General features: G+C 39.2%; 1 protein-coding gene across 1 annotated transcript in view; it reads right to left on the minus strand.

Annotated features, from left to right (window-relative positions):
- agbl4 (AGBL carboxypeptidase 4) overlaps positions 1-12,002 on the minus strand; it is a 287,406-nt gene extending 275,404 nt beyond the window's left edge. Inside the window, exons 1-2 of the mRNA XM_057357635.1 lie at positions 11,927-12,002; positions 10,243-10,365 (exon numbers count right to left, since the gene is read on the minus strand). Of these exons, the coding sequence (XP_057213618.1) occupies positions 10,243-10,365; positions 11,927-11,960 (157 nt within the window). The 5' untranslated portion in view covers positions 11,961-12,002. The remainder of the gene's footprint in view (positions 1-10,242; positions 10,366-11,926) is intronic.
- Between the last annotated feature and the right edge of the window lie 2,785 nt (positions 12,003-14,787).

Consider the following 14,787-nt stretch of genomic DNA (forward strand, 5'->3'; position numbering starts at 1 on the left):
ACTACGCCCACTGTGGTGTAATTACTTAAGAGAAATTAAGCAATAGTGCACTATATTGTAAGAGAAAATAAATAAATAAAAAGTAGAAAAGCTCACTGGGGGATAAGCACACTTTTCTACAAGGCTAAAGCTAATACATCTGTATTGTTAATCGTTGATCTAAACACTGACTATGACAAGTTAGATCTCCATTTATTTTTTGAGGAATTCATTTACAATGTCTCTCACTTCAATAGAAAAAAATGAATCGGGAAGGGCTATTTTGGCTGCATGGCAGGTGGCAATGGAATCAGCAGTGGCTGCCAAGAGCAAGGAACCCTCTCGAACCCTCTTCAAAGGACAGATGCAAAGTTTTGGCTCTAATTAAAGGCAAAGTATGCACGCTTAAAATGCTCCCAATCCAAAGACAGTGGGCGGTCTGGAATTGAATTCCTGTTAGACTATGGTGTTTTTAAACCGTCTGAAAGAATTTCTTTACAAAAAATCTTCTCAGACACAATTCTGACAGCCTACAGCAACACATAAAAAGAATATAGATTTTACTATTAATTTTACCATCCATCATGCCAAATTTAGACTGAATAATATTCTGATAAACGGTGTCTCATTTATGGATCGATAATGCTCATTATGGATTAAAACAGAGCGCTATGTTTACAGAGAAACGACAGAGACGAATCACAGACAGGAGACGTATAAAAGTGGTGTTGTTAGCAAAACAGTAAATCTGGATGCACAACAACCACTTGAGATTTTACGTAACGCAGAAGTGTTTGAATACAAGCTCAGCGGAGAGCAACAATCAGAGCTTTTATCTTTGTGGGGGGGTGTGCTGAAATGATGTAGAATAAAAGTCAACAAGTGTGAAAACGTGTCACCTGCCATGCAGCCAAAAGAAGCAGCTTTCGGCTTGCAAAACATTCTTTATATATCCTTGTGTACAAGAATGAGTATTCATTTGTGCAGTGGCAAAACCCTCCGAACGCGCAGGACATGTTCTGGTTTAGACTGTCAGAATTCAAACAGATTGTATTTCTATAAAAATTCCTCTCCGTTCTTGTGCATCAGTGTACAAACATATCCGGCGCATATAAATGTGTGTTATCAAACAGAACCTGACACATCAATGCACTTCATCTCAAAGAAAATGTCTTAAATAAATCAGCAATATAAACAGAGGCGGTATAAAATAAGAAAAAGGAAAAACACAGAGCGGCAAAGCATTACAAATCTCCGGCGTTTTCCCAAACTGCATGTCCTTGCCCAGGATGAGGAATGACACGTCCGCCCAGCGCCTGTGTTTACGGCATCAGGAGAGCTGCTGGGGAAATGGATTACTCCATCATCATGGAGCAGTGTTTTCATGCGGCAATGTATCGCAAGGCAGCTCTGTGTGTAGTCATTTTCACCTGCAAGACATTCTCTATTCCCCACTCACTGCTGCTACGTCGCTACTGAATGCAAGTGTTTTTGATCAAGAGGTTTACCAACAATCAATGGCTCGACAGGGCATAAAATAGGAAAGAAGCGTTTAAACAAACCCGAACTGCGTAAAGTTAAAATTGCTTTACAACACAAAGTGGAACGGAGCCAAAAGTGATGCTGACTCGATCACTTGACCTAGTATATTAAACACACTCGACAGAAGAGTGGCGGCTTAGCTCCGACAGCTCTAGTGCAAGAGCTAAAGAGCTCGTTGACAAAAACACACACATACGGCGTGACCCCGCGCTATCACCCGCCGTTTGTTTAAGTCTCTCCTAATAGGGGTCAGCGTCCGGCTAAAACTGGACAGATTCCATTTGCTTTAAAGAAGAGGCAGTTGTGCTCTGAGTTAACCTCCTGTTAATAACTGCAAAATAGAAAACGCTGAGCCTGTGAGTGTTATGCTAGTCTTCATACCGCCCATTATAATCTGCTGGTGAGAGTATGTGAAGGGTGCTAATTGAAGTATGTGTCACGTTCACAGTAAAACACATGGCAGGGATTAGTTTCTAAACTGAGTAGCTGGAAGTGAGAACGTGTCGTACGGTTTAAGTTGTGGTTCTCGGCGCATCTAATTTGATATCACTGAACCAATAGAACGTTTAGTAACGGCGCATACTTCTTGTTCACTCTTCGGAATTAATCTTGGCATGAAGGACGTAGGTTAGCAATCAAACTACTCCAAGTAGGGAAGAGTACAAAAAGAAAGAATAATAATGCCAGACAATTCAAATACTTCAGAAGCACTGATTAGAAAATCTGTGTATTGCAAACTCTGCCAATATCAAAATGACTGATCTGGATGATATGCTCGAACTACACACACAGGCCACACGGCCACACAACAATAAATGGGTATAAACCGTAAAATTGTCCTATGGTGTGACACATACTATATGGTGTGATATATATACAGTATATACACTCACCTAAAGGATTATTAGGAACACCTGTTCAATTTCTCATTAATGCAATTATCTAATCAACCAATCACATGGCAGTTGCTTCAATGCATTTAGGGGTGTGGTCCTGGTCAAGACAATCTCCTGAACTCCAAACTGAATGTCAGAATGGGAAAGAAAGGTGATTTAAGCAATTTTGAGCGTGGCATGGTTGTTGGTGCCAGACGGGCCGGTCTGAGTATTTCACAATCTGCTCAGTTACTGGGATTTTCACGCACAACCATTTCTAGGGTTTACAAAGAATGGTGTGAAAAGGGAAAAACATCCAGTATGCGGCAGTCCTGTGGGCGAAAATGCCTTGTTGATGCTAGAGGTCAGAGGAGAATGGGCCGACTGATTCAAGCTGATAGAAGAGCAACTTTGACTGAAATAACCACTCGTTACAACCGAGGTATGCAGCAAAGCATTTGTGAAGCCACAACACGCACAACCTTGAGGCAGATGGGCTACAACAGCAGAAGACCCCACCGGGTACCACTCATCTCCACTACAAATAGGAAAAAGAGGCTACAATTTGCACGAGCTCACCAAAATTGGACAGTTGAAGACTGGAAAAATGTTGCCTGGTCTGATGAGTCTCGATTTCTGTTGAGACATTCAAATGGTAGAGTCAGAATTTGGCGTAAACAGAATGAGAACATGGATCCATCATGCCTTGTTACCACTGTGCAGGCTGGTGGTGGTGGTGTAATGGTGTGGGGGATGTTTTCTTGGCACACTTTAGGCCCCTTAGTGCCAATTGGGCATCGTTTAAATGCCACGGCCTACCTGAGCATTGTTTCTGACCATGTCCATCCCTTTATGACCACCATGTACCCATCCTCTAATGGCTACTTCCAGCAGGATAATGCACCATGTCACAAAGCTCGATTCATTTCAAATTGGTTTCTTGAACATGACAATGAGTTCACTGTACTAGAATGGCCCCCACAGTCACCAGATCTCAACCCGATAGAACATCTTTGGGATGTGGTGGAACGGGAGCTTCGTGCCCTGGATGTGCATCCCACAAATCTCCATCAACTGCAAGATGCTATCCTATCAATATGGGCCAACATTTCTAAAGAATGCTTTCAGCACCTTGTTGAATCAATGCCACGTAGAATTAAGGCAGTTCTGAAGGCGAAAGGGGGTTAAACACCGTATTAGTATGGTGTTCCTAATAATCCTTTAGGTGAGTGTATATATATACAGTATATATTCTTTTCTTTTTTGCTGTCACACCATAGGACACATGTACTGTATATTTGTCAACTACCCATATTTAAGGAAACAATAATACATAAGTCTGAGAAAACATCCAAATAAAAGTAGCTCAGTGGTGAGAGCATTGCGCTAACAACGCCAAGGTCGTGGGTTCGATCCCAGGGGATTGAACATACTTAGAAACAAAAAATGTATAGGACAATGCCATGTAAGTCGCTTTGGATAAAAGCGTCTGCCAAATGCATAAATGTAAATATAAATATGACAGCCCCATGCAACTATCTTGACTATCAACAAGCTACAAGAACTGCTATATGAACTAATGTTTCATTCCAGATCTCATCCAGCTACAGCGTTCTGTTCAAACATAACCGAGGCTGATATTGGGAATGTCAGGCAGGATTATAACCCGTTTCATTTGCTTGTGCACTTTTCTGATATATGTTCGCCCGGCTCGTTCCACAGCGCAGATCCCCGTATATAACCGAGTACTATAGGGGTGGGTAAATATTACAGCATGACTGCGAGCGGACCACTGTGCACTTCTGCTCTGAGAGGCAGTCGCTGTGTGAGGACCAATTCAAATTACAGTTCAGCTATGCAGTTCATCTCTGTGCATGAGACTGTGAGGACATAATGTAGACATTGAAGTCAAGTTACAAATTCATCTCACGGGGTGTATGCAATGCGTGTTCTTTCATCTTAAATTAGGTTGGAAGTCCCTGGTCTTACAAGTGCATACAGTACAATTTTATTCCGAAGAATTATTCAAGAGAAGCAAGCAGTCGATAATGACATAAGAAATAGAATAAAGATACAATTTAAGTAGGGTTATCAATGCTTCAAGTTAACATTCAGAAATTATGTATGGTAAATTAAATGACAGACAGTCCAGATATACCACAATGCCAGCAAAAAACTAGAAAAATATATATATTTCAGACCACTTTATAAAATGTGAATTTTACAGCCATTTGGCTTTGTCCACCGAGTGAGTGATATACAAGTAAAGGCCCACAAAAGTAGGATTGCGTTACTGTAAAATTCAAGGGCTAAATCTGTTAGCCTTGTGGTTTAGGAGGGGTAAGAGCGTGAAACCCTGTCCACATATGGTCTCTGAGCACAATGATATCTTCTTCAGGGTCAGAGCTGTATAACACCACAGTCCTGAGTATCAGTTGGAAAAATGAAGGAGATAAAGCTACAAAATTGACAAAGGGCAAGCCAGCTAGTTTCTACAGCGATGTGGAGAAAATATGCTTGATAGAAACAATAAATCAGAAAACAGCTCTAGGTTCTTCTCAGAAAACATCCAAAATCAATTTAATTCAATCCTAAAAAAACACAAAAACGGCTCGGTTAGAGAGAATAGTATAGTACCACACACAGCACAAAATCCTCCACAACAGGACTCGAGCTAAACGCCAAGGCATTAATAAGCAAAACTTTTATCTTCTAAATGCACAAAAAACTTTGAACAATCTTTAAAGCAGGAACACATCTTCAGTAACCTCATATCTTCTTAAGTACTTTTCATCCTTTCAGTAAGCCCCGCTGTTTTCTGCAGCCACTTGTGTCGAGCATAAAGCCTGATTGTTAGAACGTCTCCACTTCTTTAATCAATGGGGATCTGACTGTCTCGATTCAGGATACATGTGAAGTACAGAAATATCTGCTGGCCAGCCTGACTGTTTTTGCCTGCTTTTCTGTCAGGGAATTTTGAGAGAAGATAAAAACGCATGGAAAACAAAAAAGTCTACAGCACGATAAAGCGAAACAATTAAAGCCCCATCAGCTAAAAATGAACAAGATTTTTCCCTACTGTTTATACTCATTAGCAATCGTGCGGCTGAGGCTTTGTCCCTTCTACGAACACATTTCTTTTGTTCACTAAATCTTTTTCACTATATTTTTTTACTTATTACAGTTACAATGGATAATTTAAAATCCACAATGCAAATCCCTTAAACACTTAGGGGGTACCGCACATCTCGCAATGTCGCAATGTCATTGGTGCATAGTTTATATTTTGCCCTTGCAAGGAATTGAATCTTTACGTAAACACACATTAACACTTGTGTACACACACACACCTTCCTCTGCCTCTAGCTGGCACCAGATTTAATCAAGAGCTACAGTCAATAAGTTTTATCGCAAAGACGTCCTCTGAAAAAATACATCAGCATGTGGAGAAACATTTTTGACATAATTTTCCCCCAGAATGAATTATGAAACTGATGTGAAGACATCTATACAAATGAAAGAGAGGGTTAATGAATGACAAGACTGTGATTCAATATCTTCAACATCTACTCTAATTCCAAACAAGTTAACAGTAAATTAAACATAATAATTTGGTTGGAGTATACAGAATTTGGATAACAGTATCCAAACATTAACGTTTCTATCCATGTCAGTTATCATTAGCAAAAACAAATACAAAGTCTGCTCTACCTCAATGCTAAACCATTGATAAATTTATTAACCAGAATAAAACCAAATTCGCTAAACAACCTGGATAATATGCAAAAGCGCTAATTATAACCATTAAAGCTCTTTTAAATTCAAGATTCTATGGAATTTACATAATGCAGCAAACGTAACTATCTATACAGCCATCAATACCGTTTTAATGACGCCTTGAGGAAATATTCATTATGTTTTTTACTATCAAACTGTGCATAATGGGGGTTATTTTAATAAGTTCTCTGAAAAAAAAAAGAGTGAGAGAGGAATAAGAGAGAAAAGTATAAACCTGTAGGCCCAACTGCCTAAAAAAAGATATACCACTGACCTAATCTGCATATGGCTGACAAGAAAATGAGTTACATCTCATCTAAATGTAAATTAAGTGTTTTATGCCTTCAGTAAACAGTTTACGTATCCATGGTCTGTTTTAATTAACCAATTATTATTTATTACGCGGATACTAAAGATAAGAGCCATCCACTCCACTTTTTTGGGAACATTCTTGACAGCTGTCGAAAAAAGAAAGATTAAACTATTTATCTGCCAAAAGGATGAAATTTGAGTGATATCTCGGCGTATGGCGACAAATTGCTCAAATCTGACATTAAAGGCATAGTTCACCAAAAATAAATTCTGTCATCATTTACTCACCCTCCTGTTACTCACATTTTGAAAAATGTGGTTTTGTGTCCATACATGAACATTCTTCAAAATATCTTATTTTGTGATCTGCATGAATGAAAGTTATACAGGTTTGGAATTACACAAGGGTAAACAAATGATGAATGAATTTTCATTTTTGGGTGAACTATCCCTTTAACTAAAAGCTACTAAAACTGGCTGTGTAATTTCTTTTCGAAAAGTGCTTTCAAGATCCGAGCAATATTTAATGCATCTATACCATTTGTTTTCATAGTGCATGCGTGATCCGCAGGGATATTTTATCCTCTGTATATCCTCCGACTGTATATTTAATAGCATTTCCATTTTAAAGGTGCTGACTTTCAACATAACAAAGGAAAGGCTCTGAACGGTGCAGTTATCATCTGCTGACAGGTGGCTTTCTGACAAACGAGCCCATATCACCACAAACCTTTATATTTCCACATCTTCTTCAACATGAAGAGGGGAGCATTTGATTAATGATCGGGTGAGCCTCACTCCACAAACTTTGCGGAAGTATCGGGTCTAAAGTCCTTCAATTGACACGGGGGCTTCGGCTCTCAAAGTCACTTACATCAAAAGCCACAGTGTTGCCAAGAAAGCGCCACTTCCCTTTTGTCAGTGTGCAAGTGGTTAACATCATTTCACTGCAGTGTTGCTTTGCTGAAACAGCAACAGGACATTAATTTGACATTAGCGCTGTAACATCAATTCCTCTCCATTTTCCAACTTGGGTAATGCACTTACTGGAAGCAGATTAATATCTATTCCATAAATCATTCAGAGAATTTGCCGAGCTAGAGACATGGGGGTAATGTCATATATGTTAGCTGATCCTGGTCTTGCAGCTCGATGTCCATTAATCAGTGCCTTGAGGTCCTGGAGGCCAGTCAAAGGGGAAAACACAGAAACTTATAAAACATCCCGATTATTTATTTATATTGACGCAGGCTCTGTAACTTTATGTTAATACCCCACGTCCTTTTATCGCTGTCCTTCTCTGCGAAGCATCACCCACTCTCGGCTATGTTTCACAAACATCACCAGCATCAACAGCCAAGCGTGTGTGAATCCCTTATTCATTGTCTCTATACCAGCAATAAACATCTCCAAGATGATGGATGCCTCAACTCCTAAAGCAAAATGTGAGCACTGTTTTATTGTGAGAATCCTTCTATAGTCTGTTGCTCTGAATGACATTAACTTGAATCATCAAGTCGCCTTGGAACTGATTCAAGACCGCCAGTCTTACGTTTCAGACGCAGGATTTGTAACTCCTTCCTTTGAGCTTAACATTCAACTCAAACTCAAAAGCAACTACTTGATAAGACCAGAAAGACTAGATCCACCTAAAAATTGTACCATTACAGAATATTTCCAAGACCAAAAAATCTATAAAAAAAAAAAAGCCACAGGCGAGCGCTGTCCCTGCGAATTGGTTGGCTGTCAAGAATATGAAAGCTGAGTCTCATCTGTTGGAGACCCTGAACCTAATCTCCCAGCAAAGAATGATATCGTGCCTGTTCCAGCCATACTGATTCACTGTCAATCTGGCCCAAAGCTGCTCTCAGCTGCCCACTTGACCTTGTCACAGCAAAAGCACTTTATTTTCATTACATCACCGTTCATTCAGACCCGCAAAAAGTACCAAACAAAGGCCATTTACTCTTCAAAATATCATAACCCGCTTTAATTACAGTTTTCAGCGAGGTAGACCGACAAGAGCAGTCACTTTCAAATGAAACGCTTCAATTTTACCCCCTGCATTTAAAAGGGAGATAATTATCCATTAAAAGCCCCACTCACACGGACAATAGTCTCTCTCTGTTGCCATACGCTGAAATGGCACGGTTAAACAAAAGACACTGACAACAATTCTTGTACAACTATGTTTGATGATAGATGTCTACTGCTCTCCTGAGATTTAAAGGGTGTATCTTATTTCCAGATGTAACAAGGGGTAATTCTAGTTGTTTTACCATATAAACGGAGAATAGTAATATCTTTCTAAATCTTCAATTAACCATGTTGACATATAACTTAACTGAGGTGCTGTTTAATTGATAACCTGTTATATAAACTAGATCATGTTGCTTGCTATACAACCTGAATCTCAGCACGAGCTTGAAACAGCAAAGACACCTTTTGTTTAGACAAAGTCACACTTAAAAGGAATAATTTCCCGAAAGTTTTAAATTGATATTGATTTAGAATGCTCTGTTTGCGAAGGTTCTATTGAAACAACTTCTCATTTGTTTTGGTCCTGCCAACTTACACAGCACTTTTGGAATAACGTGGAGGCTTTCATCGTTGATAATGTTTCAAAAACTTTTTCCTTATCTTATAAACATGTAATTTTAGGTTATTACATCAAGGATAGCTCTTTAAAGGATGTTTGTGTTATTATAAATTTTATTTTATTTTTGAGTAAATTTCACATTCATAAATGCAAGTCTATAAAGAGTAAATCTTGTTTTGTAGTGCTAGAAAAAGAGATAAAGCTGTAGAATGTAGATGTGATGTCAAATTCGAAAAATAGTAAAGCCATTAAAACGGTTAATATGCTCCTCCTTTAACATTTTCACGTAAATAAATACCTTAAAGTTCACTTTTGGTAAGTACGTTTTTGTGCATTTAAATATCCTATGAAAATGCAATTTATATGTAGTATACATTTGTTTATGTACCCTCTTCTTTATCTTATTTTTTTATTATTATTTTATTTTTTATGTTGGTTTGTTTTGTGTTATCTTTTTTGTATTTTGATTTGTGTTTTCTGGTTGATGCATGTGACATTTTTTTGTTATACAATGGGGATGTGGCATTGTACATGCAGTTTTCTGTCAATAAAGCATAATAAAAAAAGGAATAATTTCCATGTAAAAAAAAGGAAAACCATATACAAAACTTTGTTATTTTCTTGTTTGTGAGTAAACTGTTCCTTTAAGGGGTCAGACAGCAACCACTGGGCATCAATAGTAGTAATAGTATAAAATAGGTTTACTCTTAAAAAAAGATCTTAATGTTTAATCTTTAAACATTCAATGTTTATCAAACATTTGTAAAGGAAAGTAATCTGATTTGAGAATATTTATTTGCACAAATGCAGGCTTAAATACATTCTCCTATCACAGATTACCTATAAGGAAGACATAGGTCTTGTAAACTGTGTATATGCAGCACTTTCACCACTATTCTGTTTGTTCAAGTGGCTCAACCGAAATGAAATGAAATTCAACCTGTTAACTAACTTAATACACACATTGCTTGATCAAAATGCAAAACCTTTTCAGCTGATATCACCAACTCCTACCCTACAACCACATGTCAAATTAAGATCATTTTCCTCAACCAACTTCACTCTCAATCAAAACAAAGTATTCCATAAACAGCCAACTGTAGGCATGTGGGAACCGAACCCAGCACAGACATCAAAAAGTAGCTGAAAACTTCTCACCACTTTCAAAGCAGGCGTCAAAGATGAGATGTCCTTTCCTGGGTGGTCCTGAGTATCCTGATGGGGTGACCATCAGTTTGTTTACATTGCCCACCAAAGCATCCTCTCCTCCTGCTTCATTATCTGCCACAAACCAATCAAAATGTCACACAGTGTTAAAACATACACATACACACTGCAATTTAAAACACCCATACAAATAATATTTTAATTAAAACCCTTTTGTGCACACCAACTTAAAATCTATTTTGCAATAATACCATATTCTCTTTTTTTGTAATAAAGATTCATACACAAAAAGAGTTTGGGTGTTAAAAAATCCATTGTGTGTGTGTGCGTGTGTGTGTATGTGGGAAGGGTAAACCCTATGGTATGGGGACAAAATGTCCCCACAAAGATGGCAATATCCAAAATCCTTGTCCTTGTGGGGACATTTTTTGTCCCCATGAGGAAACAAGCTTATAAATCATACAGAATTCACTTTTTTGAAAATCTAAAAGAGCAGACAGTTGTGTGTGATTGTTAGGGTTAGGGGGTGGGTTAGGGGTAGGGAATATGATATACAGTTTGTACAGTATAAAAACCATTGCGTCTATGGAATGTCCCCATAAAACATGGAAACCCAACATGTGTGCGCGTGTGTGCGTGTGCGTGTGTGTGTGTGTGTGTGTGTGTGTGTGTTCATGTTTGTATATCCCGGTGGGGACCTAAACCTGAATACACACCAACACATGGGGACTCGTGTCACCGTGGGGACCAAAATTGAGGTCCCCAGGGGTAAAACAGCTAATAAATTGTACAGAACAATATTTTTTACAAATCTAAAAATGCAAAAAGTGTTCTATGATCTTTAGGTTTAGGGATAGGGGATAGAATATACAGTTTGTACAGTATAAAAACATTACGCCTATGGACTGTCCCCACGGGGATAGTCAACCAAAGCTGTGTGTGTGTGCGCGTGTGTGTGTGTGTGCATGTCTGTACACTACACTGGTTGCCAGAGTTTGAGAAACAGCAACAATGCCAACACAGAATTTACAGTTTCATTATATCAACCGTGAATCATTTTCACACAAACATGAGGTGAAATATGGCGTCAGAAAATAAACACATAAAACAACAGAAACACATATATCAGCAGTACTGAATATCCTCTGGACAAATAAATCATACAGATCATCAGCCATGAACTTAACTCAGACGTGATTTTATGGTACATCCAAATCTATTTTATATTCTACAGAGTTTGTCTTGTCATTATGCGTCATCTCATTTTAGCATGCATACTATTACATATAACATGTATACTCTGCTGAGTGCTGAATGAAGTGTAGTTGTCCTGTTAGTGAGGAGGACTAGTAAAGTCTACAAATAACACCTACAATGTCTAAACATTTCCACCTTAACAAGGCTGGACTACAAACGCACGTGGTGTTGCCTTTATTATGAATACAGCCCAAGAGAATATTATCCTAAATATAGACGTTGTGTGATTTTTATTATTATTATTAAACAGCTCGGCTAACGTTAGCAAACAGTCACTTTGTTAACAAACACAAGCGCTCGTGTCATGCACCTAACACCTAAACGTGCTCTCTCCTCACGCACTGACACCTTTCAGTTCGCGTCCGCGAACTCAAAACGCAAACGTGCCTGTATGTGAATGCGTTTCATTTTTACACACCAGTATCGAGATGCTCTCTGCTGTTCTCCTCCATCTTCCGTCACACACAGGCTAGGGACGCCAAAGCAACGTCGCCAGGCAACGGCGGATTTGACGTAAGCGGCAGGTGCGAGCGCGGGATGCGCGCATAGCACCCCCAGCAACCCGGATGTCTCTCCACAGTGCTGTTTATTCACACTCCGGTTTCTAAAGCGTTTATATAGAAAGGAAATGTCAGTTTCTAAAGCGTTTATATAGAAAGGAAATGTCAGGGTGTTTATTGAGATAGTAAAAACACAGGGACTCTTATCAGTTGCTGATAAGCCATGCGCTGAATTCAAGACATCGCTTTCAAGGTTAAATGATGGAGTCTGGAAAACATGAATCAACTAGTCAAGCACTCAGCATTTAGATTTTATGTAAAGGCTAACATGAAAAGAATGGGAATAGTGGAATATTTTTACCTCCATCTATTTTCTGAGTCTATAAGGAGGAGGAAGATGCACCACTCACACCCAACAGCGCTGTCTCTCAGTTTAGATTGATTAAAGTGTATGGATTCCAGAACAATTGGAGCATGCCTGTGCCATCAACCACAATCAAATCCGACCTCATTCATTTTCCATTAATAGTGCAGGTTTCTGATTAGCCTGCAAATGAACAACCGTATGACTTGCGTTTCAGGAGGACACAGGCACCGAGACCCTCAGCTGCTAATTTTCAGGTTATGAGCAGAGCGGCGAATGTCAGAAGCAGATGAAGAGAACGGGGGTCGTCTTTAATAAGACAAAATTGGCAATGATTTTTTCCTTGTGATCATATTTGATGGCAAACTACAACCAGCGGGGCGGCCGGGGTAGTTTGATTGTTTTTAAATAAAGAGGAATTGCGCTGCACGGTCCACCTTTAAGACCGAAAATTGAAAAGCTGTCCTTCATGGTATGTCATTCGCTAACATCTCCAATTATCTGGCTCCATGCCTCCCTGTTTATTTATTGAGACTGTCAATTCGTATTACGAATCGGGCGGCAAAAATATAGATCGTTCGAAATGATCCTCTTCTTGTTCTTTTGTGTCTGCGGAGAAGTGCAAGCAAGGTGCGCCGGCAGGACAGATTTGCGAACAAAAACTATAGGAAATAAAATATTCGGAGCTGGAAACAGAATCTTAACAGATATTCCAACAATAATTATGACAAGCCAGCAAAAGCAAAATTTCTTCTTCGCACGCTGGTCCTGTCATGCTGTCTGCCAAGTGAACAGATGATTTAATGAACCCATCAATCATAAAACACAAAACCAAAGTACAGTCCACTTCTTGAGCCTGTGATTTTTAATTGGTTCCCATGAGACACGATGTTTTTTCCACATCAAAATAAGTTTTACCCCACCCATTATAACCCACTCCGCTGCGAACAATCACACGAGACTCCTTGTGTGACGCCGAAGACGGCGATGGCAAAACTCGATTGACGTGTAAAGATTAGACTTTTGGTCAGGAGCTATTCATAGCTACAAAAAAAAGTGTTTGTGAGTGGGGTGTGCTTTTCCCTGTCCAACGTGTTTTTGGTGGAACAGGGAAACCCTTTTTAGATGGACCATGTTGGGATTCCACGCTTGAGTCCCTTGCAATGAATGGCAGGTCATCTGCATGGCGCAGACAGCACACGGGGAAGAGAACAGGCTTTATGAAGACACATAGAATCACTATGGAGACAGCAAGAAGAATCCCCCTGGCGCACGAACGGACAGAAGAGAGGGGAATGAGAGGCAGCTGACTCGAGAATCAAGCAGTAGACTCTTCAAGTGACAGCCTAACCCAGTGCATGCACACGTAAACACAGTCTCCTGAGTGATTTTTAAAGTGCTATGTTGTATATGCTAAATCTCAAATGTTGCAAAATCCGGTAGATGGAAAATATTCAGAGACATAATTACAGTACGACTGAGAAAACTGTGTTGTTTACGTGCAACACACTGGGGATATAACTTGATAACATTTGCCTATAACCTAATTATTCTAAATGGATTTATCATTTAAAGTTACAACGTAGACACTGTCGGGGGTAACAAACTATTCTATAACAGCATAAGCCAAATGTCGTAGGTACACATCTCACGTATGCACATACACGCATGCTCTCCAATGTATAAATGTCAGCTTCTCTCTTTCTCTCACTCGTTCTTTCTTTATCTATCTGTTCCGCTTTCTCGCTCCATCTTTCGGTTTTCTGTTGGCTTCCGTCCACCCGAACAGATGGGTCAGTGTCAATAGGCTGCTATTAACTGGACACACGCCTCTCATGGGGCCCGGAGACCAGATCATACTGTTCTATATGCAGTTTAAAAACAGGAGGAAAAGAAGTAACAGCTCATTTTACTGCAGTCATGCCCAGATTTAGCTAACCTCTGCTTTTCACACACAAAGATCACTTGCAACAAAAAGGCTGAAAATGACTTCTTTGTTTATTTTTTACTTTGTGAGAAAGAGATAGAGAAACATATGGTTTGCATTGTATCCGAGCCGAGCTGCAACTGTTGCAACATGAATCTCCTGATTATGCTCGCGTTTTGTTAACAACAAAGCCTCTTTGATACGGACATGATTATATTTAATATTAATGTTTATATTTTATTGTTTAACCCAAGCGACACGAATTAAGATAGCAAACCAGATTCTGACAAATTGCATCCACTCTTCTTAATTACAGCTTTTAACGTTGACATCTTAAACGCTTAATCTTGTGAAAGTCTAATTGTGTATGCATACTGAGCATGTATTTTTAAAATGGTAAGATTACGGTGTATGTGGTCATTGGCTGGTGGGAATACATCTGTGAGTCCATGACTAAATCAATACATAACAATGACCTCATGATTGGT

Source organism: Triplophysa rosa, linkage group LG17 (assembly GCF_024868665.1).
Source record: "Triplophysa rosa linkage group LG17, Trosa_1v2, whole genome shotgun sequence".
In the NCBI taxonomy this organism is placed as follows: Eukaryota; Metazoa; Chordata; class Actinopteri; order Cypriniformes; family Nemacheilidae; genus Triplophysa; species Triplophysa rosa.